The sequence below is a fragment of the Lynx canadensis genome, chromosome F1 (genome assembly GCF_007474595.2).
Source record: "Lynx canadensis isolate LIC74 chromosome F1, mLynCan4.pri.v2, whole genome shotgun sequence".
NCBI classification, from domain to species: domain Eukaryota; kingdom Metazoa; phylum Chordata; class Mammalia; order Carnivora; family Felidae; genus Lynx; species Lynx canadensis.
The window spans coordinates 34,857,251-34,876,588 of NC_044319.2; the positions used below are offsets into that span (position 1 = coordinate 34,857,251).

At 38.2% G+C, this 19,338-nt stretch overlaps 1 protein-coding gene across 2 annotated transcripts in view; it reads right to left on the minus strand.

The window, feature by feature from the left end:
• Positions 1-695: 695 nt before the first annotated feature.
• Positions 696-19,338, minus strand: part of CD46 (CD46 molecule) — a 37,251-nt gene continuing 18,608 nt past the window's right edge. The window contains exons 6-12 of one of the 2 annotated variants that reach the window (XM_030301891.2): positions 18,568-18,750; positions 17,830-17,874; positions 15,715-15,777; positions 11,202-11,249; positions 9,661-9,696; positions 9,094-9,154; positions 696-3,039 (exon numbers count right to left, since the gene is read on the minus strand). In XM_030301891.2, the coding sequence (XP_030157751.1) occupies positions 2,967-3,039; positions 9,094-9,154; positions 9,661-9,696; positions 11,202-11,249; positions 15,715-15,777; positions 17,830-17,874; positions 18,568-18,750 (509 nt within the window). In that variant the 3' untranslated portion in view covers positions 696-2,966. The remainder of the gene's footprint in view (positions 3,040-9,093; positions 9,155-9,660; positions 9,697-11,201; positions 11,250-15,714; positions 15,778-17,829; positions 17,875-18,567; positions 18,751-19,338) is intronic. The other variant, XM_032591685.1, reaches the window with a different exon arrangement.

The window sequence follows — 19,338 nt, forward strand, 5'->3', positions numbered from 1 at the left end:
ATAGGTTCTTTGAAGAAATGGAGAAGTCTTCGGAAGAGAAGTTGGGATTTAATTGTAGAAAGCTTCAGGGTGCCTGCGAGAAACCTTGCACTTGACGCTGTGCGCCTGTGACTGAACACCTCTGAGCAGGAGAGGCCCAGGACGGGCTGGGCGAGGAGCCTGGACACATTCAAGGCTCTGCAATGTGAGGGGCTGCAGTGGAATGCGTAGAGAAGTCAGGCCAAGTACAAGCATGCTCTGCTCTGAGCTAAAACACACTGGAAATGAACGCATCGTCACAAATGAACATTCTCCCAATCTTGGATTTTATTTTTCACACTTGAAGATCCCATTTTCAAAATATGAACAATAAAGACCCCCCCCCCCCCCCCCGCCACGGGACTTCTCATTTCACTGCAAATACATTCTTCCGGTTTTAGCAACCTTTCACATATGCTGCTTTCCACGTCATTAGAGAAACTTTTCATTTTATCCCATATATATAAATGTATATAATGGCATATATAATTGCCATTATTTGAAAAACAAAATTTATATTTACATATCGAGAGCAATTTTGTATAAATATACAAAATAAAAAAAATAAATTTGAAGCAGAAACTAGTATAAAAGTCTGTTTTGGAAAAACAATGTAACAATAACATAACAATTTTTTTGGAAAATAGCATAACAATCTTTGGTTGCAAAAGAGTCAACTGGGCTTGTTAAAAATCAACAGTACAGCCATCTCTTGTTTCTGAGCAAGTGCTACATCCCTGAAAAGTATGTGAAAATGGGTATAGTAAAACTTCAACTCTGTACTTAATTCAAAATTCCTGTTTCTTTCTGCTCAAGCGTATCTTCCCAAAGTACCTCACCGATCCCTCAGGGAGGGGACACTTACAGTGCATCATAAACATGCTTTATCCATAAAACAATACTTGTAAAACATGATTCCCAATCATGTCCTTCTCAAGGCAGCGTTTCTTTGGCCTAACTTCTGCTACTAACTATGAAAGTGCAAAACAAAATTTGTAAAACCGTACTCTGAATGTGAGTGGCCGTCCCTCCTCTCTGCCCAGTGGCTTATCTCAGAGACTCTGCCTGGTGTAAGGACTCAGGTCACGGTCAGTGCCACCTGAGCCCCAGGTGCCACTGCAGCTGTTTGCTTTCTCTGTCCCTTTGTTCGGCCAATAGCGGACAGTTTCCTTTCTTGAAATAATGTGGCTGAAAAACTGCTGAATTTTAGCAGTTAAGGTGAGATGCACATAAGAACTAAGATTCTGATACAACCTGAGGTTATCAGATGGAGATATTCCTGCCAAAGTCACTACTTTTACATGACGTTGTTTAAAGGCATCGTCTTATTCAAGTACAGGGAGAAAATCACCCATTGCTGGGATTTAGAGTGGAATCTAATTTTATTAAAGAGCAGAATCTTCTTAGAGAAAATTATAGGCCACAGGTTCACTCTGTACCCCCAGCTGCCATTCCTTTTATGAGTGTGAGAACTCTCTAAAGTTGTACAGGAGTTTCCAACAGATTCTGAATTCCTAACTGACTTCTCTGACTGTTTACTGACGTTTGAAAAAGTGAAGAACAAAGGCCATAAACTTTCTAGCTTCTGGAAGTCACCAAGAAATTACAAATAGTTAAAAAACATATAGAATTCAACCCTATTTACTTTGTTTTCTGATAATATTCTCAGTTAAGGAAGTCAAACTTGTTCAAAATCCCAATTTTCAGTGTTCCTCTTTTTAATGTGAAGGGTGAAAGTAGCATACACATATTTGAAAGACTTTTTACACTGAACAATATGTAAAACATGTTTTAGGGTTGTTGAGAGAATAAATCTTAAGACTTCTCATTAATCTTTTTACAAAAAAGATTTGTCACTTTCTTTACAAATGAAATGTAATTTATTTTGCACTACAGTTGTCTAAAGTTGGAAATTTCATTTTAAAAAATAATTTCCGCACCTAAATACCGGGGATATTGTATTGAGTTGCCTTATAAATGCACGTGTTATTTTAAGGAGAAACAAGCCAGATGTTCATACCCAAATGCATATACGGTTCAAAGAAGCATCGAAAGATGGTGAGTACATTCAAAGCACATTAAAACGCTAGCACGATGGCTTAATTAACAGTTGCATTCGTGGAAGTGGGGGAAAAAACCCTAGGGAAAAGTTTTTATACATCCTTTCTTTCCCCCTTTCTGGTTTTATTAACTGACACGTAACATTGTGTATAAGGTGTAGAGCATAATTTGAGAATGTATATACTATGAAATGATTACCACAATGAACTTAGTTCACATCCATTACTTCAATTATAAAAGTGTTTGTCTTCCGCTCAGCAACTCTCCAAAAATACAACATACTACTGACAGCAGACTGAACGATAATTACATCCCAGCACTCGTTAGTCTTAGAACTGGAAGTGTGTCCCTTTTGACCACCTTCAGCCAAATCTGCCCCCACCCCCCAGCAACCACCAATCTGATTTGTTCCTAGGGTTTGTTTTTGTTTTCTGGGATTTTTTTTTTTTTTTCCTTTTAGATTCTACAAATGAGATCATACAGTATTTTGTCTTTGTTCGACCTCATTTCACTTAGCAAAATGCCTGAAGGTCCATGCATTTTGTGGCCAACAGCAAGATTTCCTTCCTTTTTTATGGCTGGACAGTATGCCACCGTATTTGGATACCATGTTTTCTTTTAACGATTCATCTGTCCAGGGGCACTTAGGTTGGCATCCGTGTGGTGGCCGTTGTAAATAATGCTGCAGAGAACAGAGAGCTGCAGTGTTTTTGTTTGTTTGTTTGTTTCCTTTGGATATATGCCAGCAAGTGGAACTGCTAAATCATTCGTTGGTTTGGTTTTTAGTTTTTTGAGGAAGGCGTGTATGTTTTCCATAGAGGCTATATGAATTTACCATCGATGTCAACATTCTAAAAGAATCAGAAGATGCACTGTGTGGAAACCGTTTACTGCGTGGACTCTGATGGCGAAGTGGATTTATCCTGGTAAGTGCTGTATGAGGCGCTAACTTCTGTTTTCCTAGAAGGCGAGGTAAAAAAAGACAGTATCAGAGAGCAACATAAAATCAATTCCAAAGCCTATGTAGAAAATCCACAGTTCAAACAAAAAACTGCAGGGGTGCCAGGACTGGGAAATAAATGGTTTTTTAGGAACGATTTCGAATGTGCGGCTACTGCCAGTCTAGAAACCCTTCTATCCCTGTATTACATTTTTGATTCTCTTCGAAACAACAGAACAGTGCGATATGAAGTACTTTGTAAATATTTTCCCATTTAAGTTAAAATGAGGGCTAGTGGAGAGAAACACTTATTTTCCTAATACCAACATTTTAAATCTGGCTCTGAAATGAAATGTTTAAAGGGAGAACGATTCCACCAGTGCTCAAGTTCAATCATGCCCCATTTAGCCCTCACCGTCACGGAAGCCATGCGTTTTGGTAAGAGATTCTCCTAAATAACTGAAATTTACATCACAATTTTATGGTGGCAGTAGACCTCTAAAATCGATTATTCTAGTCCAGTGCCATCCAAAGAAATACACTATGAGACACACAGGTAATTTTACATCTTCTAGAAGCCACATTAAAAAAGTAAAAGAAGCAAGCAAAATTAATTTTAATGTATTTTGCTTAACTGAACACGCATGTTATTTTACATTTGATGTGTACTGAGTCTTTAGAGTCCGGCGTGTGTTTTATAAGCACAACTTACGCAGGACCAGCCACGTTCAAGTCCACAGTAGCCACACGGGACTACGGACGATGGAACTGGAAAACGCAGGTGTAGGCCCTGCCTCAGTAAACGGACTAGAACGGGCAGACGGAAACTAACAGTGGCCAGTCAGCTGTTCACCGGTGTGTGCGCCCCAGCCAATACTTGAGGGACGCTCGATGCTACCCAACACAACAGCTAACCATGGTGGCTTTGGATCCCCTCGTGTTTCTCCTTGTGGGGGAGGCCGTCCTGGGAGCCACCACCGTCCCCAAACTACACTCGTCATAGAGCCACTTCCTGAGGGCGACGGGGAGCGTCTTTCGATCGTGGGTCAGGACTGTCACTGAATTCTCCACGACTGCTCTCGTTTTCTAGTTTTTTGGAGTCAAAACTCCTTTTGTTGGTGTGGGAGTGGCACATCCTCTTCTGATGGAATTTTAAACAGAATCCGATGCGGGAGAAAGATCAAAAAGACTCTCCTACATTGTAAGACACATTGATTTGGCATAACAACGAAGCTATTTCAAGACGGTGGAAATCTAAAGCTGGATTACTAATCACAGAAAGTTCACGTTATCTTCAGCATCCATTAGATTACCTTCAGGTGTTCACAGACACCGTAAAGCTCACGACAGACTGAAATCTCCCTTCCTGGTTGGCTTTAGCCTCAGAGGAATTCTGGGACCAGGAAGATACACGGGGCTGGGCAGGCCTCGACTGCCAGTTTTAGTTGCTATGTTTTGTCTTGCCCTTTGCTGCTGTGACCCAAGACACCACTCTGCTTTTACCAAGACACTGCCCTTCCTGTTGGCTTTGACAGAGTCTGCTCCCAAACTCTAGACCGTAAGGGAGAGGAGCACCTCACATTGTGAGTGGGTGGGATACGTATCTGCTCTCTTCCTGGCTATGCAGACACACATTCTGGCACAAATAGAGGAACACTTCATTTCACTCAGACACAGGGCAGTGGGGCTCGAAGGGTCTAAGGCAACGCAATTCATAATTTTCCAAAATCTAGGATTTTTTTGTTGTTGGTTTCTCTCTCCTATGCTAAAAATATTCTGGTAAAGGAAAACATAAATGTCTTTACAGAATTAATACTTACAAGTTGAAATTGTGGGGTGCCTGGGTGGCTCAGTTGGTTAAACGTCCAAATTGGGCTCAGGTTATGATTTCACTGCTCCCGAGTTTGAGCCCCACATCAGGCTCTGCGCTAACAGCTCAGAGCCTGGAGCCTGCTTCAGATTCTGGGTCTCTCTGTCTCTCTGCCCCTCCCCCGCTCACGTTCTAGCGCTCTCTCTCAAAAATAAATTAAAAAAACATTAAAAAAAATTGAATGCATTTACAAGCTTAAGTAAAAAGTATTTAAGTTTCTGAAAGGAGTATTTTTCCTCCCTGCACTTAAAAATAATAAGATTCTAGGATAATTTCCCACTGGGCTAAAAAAAATTCTGCATTTTGGATTCACAGCTACTATGAGGTCAAGGAAGCTAGACAGTCTAATAAAAGGACAATGGGGACATTACTCAGTTGGAGCCTATGTCAAAGTAAAAGTCTGCCAGTATGTATTTTTTTTGTTTTTACTTTTAAAACAGGAGTGGCATAAAAACCAATAATTTAGCAAAGGGAACAGGAATCTAAGTGTTCCCCCTGATGTTTACTAAAGCCAACATATCTTAGTTCAAGGTACTGATATCTAAATAGTCATTGGATATTTTCTATTCTAGAAAGGGTATCTCTGAAAAGAAACATACAGAAGCGGGTACCTTTTAATGATAAAAGCAAACCTTTCTCTCATCTCTTCTTCTCAGAGAGAATTTAATTTTACTTCTCTGTGGCTCTCACCAGTTTGGTATGTGCTGAACAGAGGAAGGGAAAATGCTGAATAAAATAGTCACAACAAACCAAAAGGAAGCAGAATGGCACAACAGGTGGGATGAAATGAACGACAAAGAGAATGGAAGTAGGGCTGACCATTAGAGTCACAAATTACGACTTTTCTGATTCTCCTTTAGGAATTTGAAACAGCAATTAGGTGCAGGGAGCTGCTCTAATGTTGACATCTTACAGATCGTCTGGCAGATGAACTGATTCGGAATTTCTGTGCAATCTGTTTACCTCTAAAACCAATTAGCCTGATACAAGTAATGTAAACTCTCATAGCGTAAGACTGCGTGAGGACAAACGGCCCTTGTCTCTCACATCTTAGATTTAGAGGGAATGCACAGAGCATATATTAAATATTATCTTAGCAATCAATTTTAGGACAAGCCAGGCATTTTCAGATGCATCCTGACTTCTGCATCGAGTACAGTTTCTTCCTGCGGCACATCTGTTTTCACCCCGCGGAAAGACCTCTGTAAAACTTACTACATAACATCCCATTGTCCTGGGATGGATCTAAAGTTCGCTCTCAACTAACTACACCATCCTTTGTTATTTATACAATTTTTTGAAGTTTACAGCTCCAGAATTTGAGAGCCAAGTAGAACAATGTTCAAGTTAATTTGATCTTTTGGGTTTTGCCCCCCATGTCACTATACTCCCCACCACCTGATCTGGCCACTCTATGTAGTACATCCCAAAACGTTGTGTAACATTCACTTAAGCACAGACAGCTTAAGAATTGCAAATTTTTAAAAAATGTAAAAAAAAAGTTACAAAGTTAGTGGGTCGGTCATTATTAATATGACATTAAAAACAGGTTTAAGTTATACCAAATAATAAATATCCTTAACGGAAATAAAGGAGAAACGATTTAGCCACAGGTGATAAAATACATAAAGTATGTATATGAGTCGAATGGACTTAAGCCAACTCTCACTTATCCAGGGATGATTTAGCCAGACAAAAGAAAACCATGCATTTATGAAACACGTGCATGAAAACACTGATATCAACAAATGGCGTGTTTTCTAGAACCACACAGTCATGACAAGCAAAACAGAACTCGAGCAATAGCAAGACACAGGGCAAGGGCTGCGGATTCCAAGACTAGAGACGGGAGCAAATTAGTTAAAGGAAACTGGCAGGAGAAGGTGCATTTCTGAGGCTCTGGGATCCCATCCTATTCCCAGCTGAGACTATGCAACCCTAGCAGAACACTCCAACCGGGGGCCACTTTTCATCACATAATTTAGGGATCTGTCTGAAAAATGACTACTTACACTATTTGTGTACTTTGGGATGGAGGCTGCAGGAGGGTAACGGTGTTCCCAGGTCATCATAAATACAAGTTTACATCAAAATCCGTTCTGTGCCAAGTTTTAGCAGCCATTTGGGACTATCTGTGTCTAGTGCCCTGCTTCCAGAGTTCTTACCGGCCTAGAAATAGAGAAGGAACTGCCTACGTTTTATAGTCTTGTAAGGAAGTTTCTAAGGCGACAATGCTCTGTTTCAGGGGAACAGATGAGGGACATTAAACAGTGCAAAGGACATAATAGAAATCTTTTCTTTCTTTTCTTTCTTTCTTTTCTTTCTTTCTTTTCTTTTTTAAAGAAAAGCAACATAAAGCCAAACTTTAGCCCACGCACTTTTTAAAAACATACACATAGATGTGGTACCTTTTGAAAATTCAATTATCTTAAACAGGAGGAAATTTCACCTTTATGTTTGATGGCATTTCTTCCAATTTCAAGACTATGGGTGCATCACTAATAACCTCCACTTGGTAACTCAGAGTGTCGCCCCGGCTGGCAGCAACATCGCCGGGGGCTCATTAGACATGGAATCTCAGATCACTAATGTCACTGAATCTTTCATCTGGGGTACAATGCTCAGACAATTGTTCAACTTTAAAAAATCCATTAATGGTGGCTAGAGAGAGTATCATTAATACTTGTTAAGGAATCTATACGTATTTTGATTCAGTGTCACTGTAAATAGTAAAGTAAGTAAAATAAGGAGCAGAGAGCTATTTTAGGGTGTTTTTTGTTGTTGTTGTTGTTTTTAAATATTTATTTTGAGAGCATGAGGGAGCAGGGGAGGGGTAGAGAGAGGAAGGGAGGGAGAGAGAGAATCCCAAACAGGCTCCGTGCTTAGCTTGGAGCCTGACCTGGGGCTTGTGAGATCATGACCTGAGCCGAAATCAAGGGTGGGAGGCTTAATACTGAGCCACCCACATGCCCCCAGAGGGCTATTTTGATTTGTTATTGTTTCTATTGTTTCTATTTCTATACAAACATTTTGGACTTGCAAAAATATTCCACGACAGTATTTCCTACTCAGAGTGCTGTGTATGTACAATTTTAAAAATATACTGCTGATTGAGAAATCAAATATGCATATCATATGTTCTACAAATATTAGACTGAAGATTCAAGTGAAGGCACTGTGGTACTTTGTTTTAAAAGTTGAGCTCTTTATGCGTAAAGAATGTTCTTTTATTACATATTCCAAACCAGATGATTAATATAAAGGGAAACTGTATCAAAAAACTATGAATACCAAAAGTCTTAAAATTATTAGTTTGATTTCAAAGGTATTTTCAAAGCAACAGGGAAAAAAATAAATCACTAAAGTTTAAAAATTTCAAAGCACCTAATTTGGTCTATGCTCCAGGATTTATTCCAAGTCTTTCATAAATTGTAAATTATTTCATTAAGATTTGTTTGATGTTTAAACATCGTATTCTGCTCAGAAGATATATACTTGTATTTTTTTTTCTATTTTAAGATCCCCTGCTTTTCATTTTTACAGATTAAAACACAGATAAAGTTAAATAAGAAGGTGCCTTGTAAATCTTACCCCTCAGTAATGTTAAGTTTAACCCCAACAGTTTTACTGCAACCTAGTAAATTGAGAGAACATAAGAGGGAAATCAAACACTGCTGCTTTTCACTCCCCGGTTTAACAAGTGTAAGTAACAGCTCTAAAGGAAAAGAAATCAAACTGGGTATTCGAAAGAGACACCTGCACAACTTCTTACAATTCCCTAACTTACCCGGACAAATGGAGACTTTCATATAAAAACTCCACTGAATACAACTGTCCGAGTCTCCACAGTGAACTGCTCTAAGTTTCATCTTGGCCCCTGGTCCAATTTAGGAAATAGGGGGAAGCTGGGTGGGGAAGGCCCCGTAACGCTCCGTGATTTGCTATAGAACTTAAACCTCAAGTCCCACCCCGCAGAAATTTTTCGTGAAGTCTTAACAGACGAAGCAAGTCTGCGCAGGTCGCTCTGGCCGCCGGGACAGGAAAAGCAGCCTAAAACATTGTTAGTAAACAGATGCGACTGGCAGGGCACAGTGATGCGGGCTCAGCTTAGGGAAAGATGGCATAGGCACAGGTGCAAATGCTGCACGCACGTAGGTGAGGAGTGAGAAGGACCGGAAGTTAGAAGAAATGTCCTTTAATTTACCCTTTCTTCTTGTGTCGATAAAATATGACCAGGATGCAGCAAAGGAATACAATGCCAGCAACTACAAGAAACCAGAAACAAATGACATGTAACTCTGAGAACTAATTGCCAAGATTCAAAATGTAGCAGCAGAAATAAGTAAGTGTTGGTTACATTTCAGTGGTCAGAAAATGCTACTTCATTTAAGCACATATGTATCCGTCTAGACTCTTCACTATCAGAAGTTCATGGGAACTATCAATAAGTCAGGGAAGAATCCTTGCTTAGTTTAGAAAAGTACCCAAAGCATATTTGGGACGCAGAGTCATGACTAATCATCCTGAAAACACACGGAGTATTTAGGTTTGTTACTAAGTGGACAAGTGGAATATAAAAGAATATACATTCACCAACAAAACATAGTGTATTATATACAAAGTCAGACCGTTCTAGACTGGTGTACTTCACTTCAAGCTATAAAAACTATAGAAATTGGAAAGTTAAATTAAAAATAACTGCATACATTAAAAAATGCACTTGCTCACAGTATTATTTTTATTTAAGTAACATCAAGTTTGGGCTACTTACGAACAACAATGACAATCACAGCAATGATTCCTTTGCCTGAGAAAAAAACGAGAACAGTTTGAAGATAATTGAGCACACAAGGGTCCCAGAGAGTAGTCGCATTTAATCTTGCTCAGATTATACACTACAGCAAAGAAAGAGTTCCTCAGTCTAGTTTTAGCACGACTGCTACTGTGTCCAGATCATTCCAATCACAGAACCTTGGACTCTGATCCCACATCCAGGGTCCACCGTGTAAGACTCTTCAGAGGAACCTCACTTTTCATTGTTTTGTGCTGTCGTTGCCATATCAGGTTATTTAGTAAAGCTTACTAGGACAACTAAGAATTCAGTAGATCAGAGGGAAATTGCTTTAAAACGTATTACCCCATTATAGTTGGTTTACTTGAATCAGTATTCATCCTATCATTTATGATTTTGTGAGGAATTTGTATTTTTTCCACCAAAATGGGCTCTGTGGACTGGGTCATAAATAAATCTCTACTCATCTATCACAAACAAGGATGTTAGTTTCAGAATCTTCAAAATAATATTTTATCATCAACCCCTCCTGATCCTCTACCCCCTAAAAAAATAAGACATAATCCTAATTACCAAGGAGATTCTATATATGTAAATGAAACACCAGGGCACATAGATGAAAATAATGTATAGAGACTTAAACATGCATTTTTGACTACCCAGAGAGCAATAAATCATACTACAAAATCTTAATTCTTAGAAATGATGTCAGGAGTACCTTGGCTTCTAAACTGCCATTACTTACATTAAAGTTCTGGAAGTCAGAGCATAAAATGTCATGTTTATGTCTGTTCTTTTCATTTCATAAAATATTAGGAAGCGTTTCATAAAATATTAGGAAGCCATCTTAGGATGGCACTGGTTTTACTGGTACAATGACGGTCTGACTACAGTGTTCAGAGGGAAAATATAACAAGCCTAAAGAGTTATAAAAAGGTTAGCCTTACTTACTAGTCTAATATAAATAAAAGTAATAGGCATTTCTCATTTACTTATCAAGAAACCTTTATATTTCCATTTAACTGTCGCAACTATAGCTTTTTCTTCATTTTCTTTAACATACATTGCATGAACCATGCGAGCCTATGTAAAGTTTGCCATACCAGCCTGTAACAGAAAAAAACTAACCCAACCTGTAGTATTTTAAGGCTTATGTATACAAGGTACAAGTAGAAAGAAACTTTATCTTCAAATTGCCACAAAAAAAATAACACTACCCCATGAACAGCAAGTTATGTTGTATGTATTTTAACCTATATATAATCATAGTATTTAAGAAAGTGACCTCACCCTACTAGGAATCCTATTTGGGGACAGCTCTTAAAAACTATACTGTATACATGTATCTACATATACTGCTTACATCTGTCATCGTATCTGCACTATCAAAATAACTCCAAATGTGACATATTACCAATTTGTGACATGCTCTTTCTTATCGACACATAACTGAAATATGATATTTACACGTAGAACTCTAGGGTCTCATAATACAAAGCAATCAATAACCAAAATAGTACCTAAAGTATTAGCGTCTTCAGGTGGTGGTGCAGTGGTAGTGGGAGCTCCTGGGGGGGGGGGGGGAATGGAAATAAGTTAAAAAGAAAAAAAAAAAGAAAATAATAAAGCTTAAAGTCCTCCAAATTTAGAGGTTTTGATTTCTCGCTTTTGTATAAAAACCCTTGTAATTTCATTTTCCTTATATAAACTATGTTAAATGTTTCCCATTAAAAGTAGTATCATAATATATCATAAATTTGTATATTATTAGTATTCTTCCTATTCAGTAACATTTCCTGTGATAATATTCTATGGTATAACAAGCAACTGCATCATAGTTAGCCTATGGATTCAATGTGAGTCTACTTAAAAGTAAAAATTTGGGGGGCTTAATAAACTATTTAGATGTTGATCTCCAATAGAAGGAGACACCATTGTGATAAAGGCCATTTATGAAAACGCCATCATTAGCATATTCAAAAACTGAAAAGTTTTCCCCTTAAGATCAGGAACAAGACAAGATGCTTGTATTTTCCACTTACTATTTAACATAATATTAGAAGTTCTAGTCAGAGCAATTAGGCAAGAAAAAGAAATAAAAAGCATCCAAATTGGGAAGGAAGAACTAAAATGATCTCTATTCCACATGATGTGACCTTTACACAGAAAAGTCTTAAGGATCTCTCTCTCTCTCTCTCTCTCACACACACACACACACACACACACACACACACACACACCTATTAGAGTAAATGAATTCAGCAAAGTTGCAGGGCACAAAACCAACACACAAAAATCAGTTGTATTTCTATACACTAACAATGAACAATCCAAAAAGGAAATTAAGAAAATCCCATTTACAATAGCATCAAAAAAGAACAAAATGCTCAGGAATAAAACAAGAAGACGAAAAACTCATACACTGAAAACTACAAAACGTTGCTGAAACAAACTGAAGATATAAATAAATGGAAAGACATCCCATGTTCATGAATTAGAAGACTATTATTAAAATGTTCATACTACACAAAGCAATCTACAGATTAAATGCAACCCCTATCACCATCTTGAATATGCATTTTGCAGAAACAGAAAAAACTAACCTATAATTCATATGGCATCTCAAGGGACTAAGAATAGCCAAGATAATCTTTTTTTTTTTTTTTTAATGTTTATTTTTGAGACAGAGAGAGCACAAGCAGGGGATGGACAGAGAGAGAAGGGGATAGAGGATTCGAAGTGAGCTCCACGCTGTCAGCACAGAGCCCGATGTGGGGCTCAAACTCACGAACCTTGAGATCATGAGCTGAAGTCAGACGTTTAACCGACTTCACCCAGGTGCCCCCAAGATAATCTTGAAAAGAAAAGAGCAAAGTTGAGAGGACTCACGCTTCCTGATTTTAAAATTTACTACAAAGCTACAATAATCAAGCAGAGTGGTACTGACATAAAGACAGACACAAGACTAATGGAATAGAATAGAAAGCCCAGGAATAAACCCTTATGTCTGTGGTCAAATGATTGCCCACAAAGGTGCTAGGAATATTTAATGGAGAAAGGGCAAAATTTTCAACAAATGGTTCTTAGAAAACTGGATATCCAAACACAAAAGAATGAAGTTGGACCCTCACTTTATACTACACACAAAAATTAATTCAAAACTCACACAAAACTAAAATAGGGCTACAAGTGTAACACTTTTCAAAGAAAACATATAGAACAAGCTTTTGTGATGCTGGATCTGGCAATGATTGCTTGGATGTGATACCAAAAGCACAGGCAACAAAAGAAAAAAAGAGGTAAGTTAGGTTTCATGAAAATGTAAGACTTCTGTCCATCTGTGGACACTGTCAAGAGTGAAAAGGCAATCCACAGGATGAGAGAAAACATCTGCAAATCACACACCTGATAAGACCTCCATACACAAAATACATAATGAACTCCTAAAACTCAGTAACAAAAAACAAGCCAATTAAAAAATGGGCAAAGGGTGACGGGCATTGAGGAGGGCACCTGTTGGGATGAGCACTGGGTGTTGTATGGAAACCAATTTGACGATAAATTATATTTAATAAGAAAAAATGGGCCAAGACTTTGAAAAGACATTCCTCCAAAGATCTGCAAAAGACCAAGAAACATATAAAAAGATGATGAATCACGAATCATTAGGGAATTCAATACAAGCCACAAGGAGCTGCCACTTCGCATGTGCTAGGATGGCTGTTCTCAAAACCCGGGAGAGAACAAGTGGTGCCAAAGAGGTGGAGAAACTGGAATATCTGTGCATCACTGATGGGAATGTATCATGGTGCAGCCACTGTGGACGACGGCAGGACTGCTCCTCAAAACAGTAGACACAGAACTAGCATGTGACCCAGCAATTGTACTCCTAGGTATGTGAGCCACCAGAAGTGCAAAAAAAGGGCCTCAGACAGTTAGGTGCTAATATTCAGAGAAACATTATCCAGAATAGCCAAAAGGCAGAAACAACCCAAGCATCGATCAACAGATGAATGGATAAACAAATGTGGTACATAATACAACAGAATAGGATTCGGCCAGAAAAAGAAAGTTCTGATCCATCTACCCCCCAAACCAAGAGCACACTGTATACACTGTATGTTCACCAACTTGACAATAGATTATATTAAAAAAATAAATAAATAAAACATTATGCTAAGTGAAATAAGCCAGAATACACTGGCTAACTGAAATAAACTAGAAATGACTCCAGTTCTATGAGGTATTTGCAATAGTGAAATCCGTAAAGACAGAAAGTAGAATAGTGGTTACCAGGGCTAAAGGGGGGTGGGGGGGCGGAGGATGGAGAGTTATTGTTTAATGGGTATAAAGATTCAGTTTGAGATGATGATGAAAACGTTTTGGAGACACAGATAGCAGTGATGGTTGCAAATAATGCGGATACACGTAATGCCACTGAAATGTACATTTAAAATGGCTAAAATGGTAATAAAAGTTTATCTAGAAAAACTAACATACAGAATGGTCTAAACATTCCTGAAAATGAAGTGTTCTGCCAGATATTAAAACATATCATAGTCCCATAGTAAAAAAAATGATTTGGTGCTGGCATAGGAGTGTATAGAGTTCAAGGGCACAGAAGGATATGTAGGATACCCATGAATTTAATATATAATAAAAATTGGCACTTGAAAAGAGTTGGAGAGAAAACAACTTATTCAACGAATGTTGCTACTTTGCCACCAGGTAGGGGTGGGTGGAGTAGAGAGGAGCCCTACATCACACCATATACCACAGTGGATTTCAGATGCACCAATGATCTAAATGCAGAGAAAGTGATCAGAATGCATGGTTAATAGATTTCAGCGAGGGGAAGGCCTAAAGCTTTTATGAAGAAGACAAAATACACACAGCCATTAGAGAAGAGATCAATATATCCAACTACTTGTTAATATAAAACGTCTTCATATATAAAAGACCCCTGATAGGAGAATAGTTATATCAACTCTGGCACATCTTAAAGTCACCATTAAAAGGATGGGATATAGTCATCTAATTACAATCACAATCCATGAAGTGGAAAAGTGCAAGTTTCAGAAAAAACAGCATGATGCCATTTTTATTTAAGAATAAAGAAAAAAAAACCACCAAAGTATGTATAACTACACCTAAAAGGATGCTTATGTACAGAAATAGATGAAAAAATACCCTAAAATATTAAGTGATTAACTCAAGTAACAGACTAGAGAAAGAGAATGAGAACTAATCTTTTACTCTAAATACTTCTGTAATGTTTGACATTTTATAAACTTATATTTGTATACTACTTATATATTACAATTATAAGACGTAAGGTGCCTGGGTGGCTCAGTTGGTGGAGTGTCCGACTCTTGATTTCAGCTCATGCCATGATCCCAGGGTCGTGGGTTCGAGCCCCCTGTCAGGCTCAGCACTGAGTACAGAGCCTGCTTAAGATTCTTGCTCTTTCTTGGGGCGCCTGGGTGGCTCAGTTGGTTAAGCATCTGACTTCATCTCAGGTCACGATCTCATGGCTTGTGAGTTCGAGCCCCACGTCGGGCTCTGTGCTGACAGCTCAGAGCCTGGAACCTGCTTCAGATTTTGTCTCTGTCTCTCTGCCCCTCTCCCGCTCTCACACTGTCTCTCTCTCAAATATAAATAAACGCTAAAAAAATTTACATACAAAAAAGATTCTCGTCTCTCTCTCTCCCTCCCTCTCTCCCCTACTCATGAGCTCTCTCTCTCTCTCTGAAATAAAAATAAAAATTTTTTAAAAAAAAATTATGAAAAACAATCTACATCTAAGAGTATAAAAATCTTAAAAGAACTGACTAGTAAAATTAAAGCAAAGAAAAAAACCCAGGAAAAAATTGTTCACTTCATATTAACAGGGCTTTCATTTACAATCGAGAAAAATATTGTAGAAACCTAGTAGAAAAATGAGCAAAGGAAATGCAAATTAATGTAGGACATCATTTAATGCATCGCCTTATAAAGCTCTTAACAATGTAAGTAGGATAAAGAGTGCTGGACCTGGATGATCTGAATCTGGATGGCTTGAACCCGGAGTCGTAGTCATAAGAGGAGGCTTGGATTCTGAAAAAATTAATGTTTCAATTCACCAAATTTATTAATACAAAACTACGGATTTAATTTTGATTTTGACTTTAAAAGGATTATGTAAAAAAGAGTATGTAAAAAAATACATACTTCTTGAACTTTGTAATTCTACTTCTGGGAATTTAAACTAAGTATCCATTTGCACAAGTCCATCAGAATGTATGCATAATAACCATGTTTGCTGGAGCTCTGTGTTTTAAAATGGAAATCCCAGAAGTTAACTGGCAATAAATCACAAAAATAATGTGTTCAGAGGTAGCAACTCTGAACCCTGGAAGATATTTCCTTCCAACCCTAGCAAAATAATCTTTTCGGCTCTTAAGCAGAGTAGATCATTAGCAGAACATGCAAGATTCAGCGAATAAAGACTATTCCCGCCTTTCGGTGGCTATGAAATTTAGTTTCTATCGCTAAATAAAAATGCCAGTAAAGAGAAAAAGAATGAGTGTACAAGGTGAGGAGGGTTGGTGGAGGTGGGGGATGGAAATACAGGCCTTTAATTCTAGAGATAGCAGAAATTTCCCAGTTTAAACTGAGCTACAAAATAATTATGTGTCGGGGCGCCTGGGTGGCGCAGTCGGTTAAGCGTCCGACTTCAGCCAGGTCACGATCTCGCGGTCCGTGAGTTCGAGCCCCGCGTCGGGCTCTGGGCTGATGGCTCAGAGCCTGGAGCCTGTTTCCGATTCTGTGTCTCCCTCTCTCTCTGCCCCTCCCCCGTTCATGCTCTGTCTCTCTCTGTCCCAAAAATAAATAAACGTTGAAAAAAAAAAAATTTTTTTTAAAATAATTATGTGTATATATATATATATATAATTTATATATATATTACTTATATATATTACTTATATATATGTATTATTTATATATACACACATATATACACACACATATATGTATATATATTATTTATATATATTATATATATGTATATATATTATATATATTATATATATTATTTATATATATTATATATATTATTTATATATATAATATATATATGCAATATATATATATATTATACATACACACACACACACACACACACACACACGTATGTAAACAAAAAGAAACAAAACCCTAAGCTAAACTGGTTACAGTCCAGCAACTGAAACATTGTTCTGGACCAGGAAGATACCCTAAAGGAGCCAACAGATCACTTCTGAAAGGAGTAAAACATCAAAGTCAAAAGCACAGAATATGTACATGTTAAAAAACAGACGCCAAGGGCCTTCCTTTTCACTAATATTAATTTGAGTGATGTCATATAAGCTGCCTTTAGGAGCTTCCCATGTGCCAGGCACTGTGCTGTTTTAAATGAATCCCATTAAGGGGCGCCTGGGTGGCTCGGTGGGTTGAGCATCGGACTTTGGCTCAGGTCATGATCTCACGGTTCATGAGTTCGAGCCCCGCAACTGGGCTCTGTGCTGACAGCTCAGAGCCTGGAGCCTGCTTTCGATTCTGTGTCCCCCCCCCCTCTCTGCCCCTCTCCCCAACCCTCTCTTTCTCTCTCTCTCAAAAATAAACATTAAAAAAAAAGTAAATGAATTCCATTAAACATTTACCATCACTCATTGAGGAAGGCATTAAATCATTTTGCAGGGGCGCCTGGGTGTCTCAGTTGGTCAAGTGTCTGACTTGATTTAGGCTCAGGTCATGATCTCACGGTGGTGAGATCGAGCCCCAAATTGGGCTCTGTGCTGACAGAGTAAAGCCCGCTTAGGACTCTCTCTCTCCCTCCCCTTCTCTCTGTCCCTTCCTTGATCGAGCGCTAGTGCTCTATCTCTCTCTCTCAAAAAAAAAAAAAAAATCATTTTACAAATACGTAAATACATTTAAAGTTTGCATAACTTGCCCAAGTTTACGTACCTGTTTATATCTGCATACTATGGCAAATAATTTTAGAATCGCTAACAACTTAAAATGGCTATCGATACGTTCTTCCTCCTTTCATTACTAAACGTGATAAATGTGTGTAAAACATTAGAGATTTAGAAGGTTTTGAAAAATATAAGCAGGAAGGTACTAAACCTGAGACACTCGGAATTGGAGGTTTTGTACTGGGAGGAGTTGACGCTGGAAAACAAAATAATGTAGATGCATCAAATCTTGGGGTTATTGCTGGCATTTGCACCAGGAATTTAAAAGACTTTTGGAAAATATAAGCAGAAAGTTAACTAAATCTGAATGATGCAAAATCAGAGGACTAGCACTGAGAGGAATCAGTACTGACAAAAAAATACATAAATAAATAATGTAGACTGGATTAGTATACCCCTCCCCCCGAATTACTGCTTTCTTTTCATTTAAGTGAATTATACCTTTCATTTTTTTTAAAATTTAAATTCAAGTTAGTTAACATACAGTGAGTGTAGTCTTGGCTTCAAGAGTAGAACCCAGTGATTCACCTCTTACACAGGACACTCAGTGCTCGTCCCAAAGCATGCCCTCCTTAATGCCGGTCATCCATTCACCCCATCTCCCACCCACCTCCCCTTCATTTTTACACACAAAAAAGCCGTACAAGAGAAACTTATATACCTGTGTGACATATGTAACATTCAAAGACCCTAGGAAAACGGATAAGATCACAGCAGCAGAATGCTTCCGTGAATTCTGTAATACATCTGTCATGGAACTGAATATAAGGCAGAGTCCAGTACTAAAATTGGGACCGTGCGCCTATTTTTGGCGTCATTGTTATTTAACGTCAAAGAAACAAAATTACAAAAAAAGAGAGAGAGAGGAGGAAACAGATACCCATTGTACCTTTGTAACACATTGGGGCTGCAGGCTCCCAAGTACCGTTACTGCCACAGACTGCTATGTTGGTTCCATTATAGTAATAACCCTCTGAGCACGTAAACACAACTGTTGCTTTGTAGGAATATTTTCCTCCAAATCCTGACGTCAGCCTTCCATTGGCGGGTTCAGGATGTGGACATCTGACCACTGAAAAGCAGAGAAACTCCAGAATCAATGGAAAGCTGTTTCAACAAAGGACCAAAAAAAAAAAAAAAAAAAGAAAAGAAAAATAGTGCACAGTAGTCATTTCCAGCAGGAAGAAACATATAATTAATGAAAAGCAAGGTGTTAATTAAAATAAAAAAAAATACCCAAGAAATCTTTATGTGTATGTACACTTTAATTCCAGGAAAAAGGATTTAGAGAAATCTGTAACTTTTTTCCACCTAGAAAGACTGTCATTAGAGTTTATTGACTTTCCTGCTTTTTTTCCATTACTGACAGGTTTTGAGAAAGGTCTGACCACCACATACAAATCCAGGGCAAGTTCAAGAGCAACTTTTGATCCTCATTAGCTCCGGGGATTTTAATTTATTATTATTATTATTATTATTATTATTATTATTATTTTAGAGAGAAAGAGAGCATCAGCAGAAGAGAAAGGAAGAGAATCTTAAGCAGGTTGAGTGCTGAGCAACTTGGGGCTCAATCCCACAATCCTGGGAACATGACCTGAGCTGAAATCAAGCGTCAGATGCTTGACCCAATGAGCCACCCAGGTGCGCCAGCTGTAGG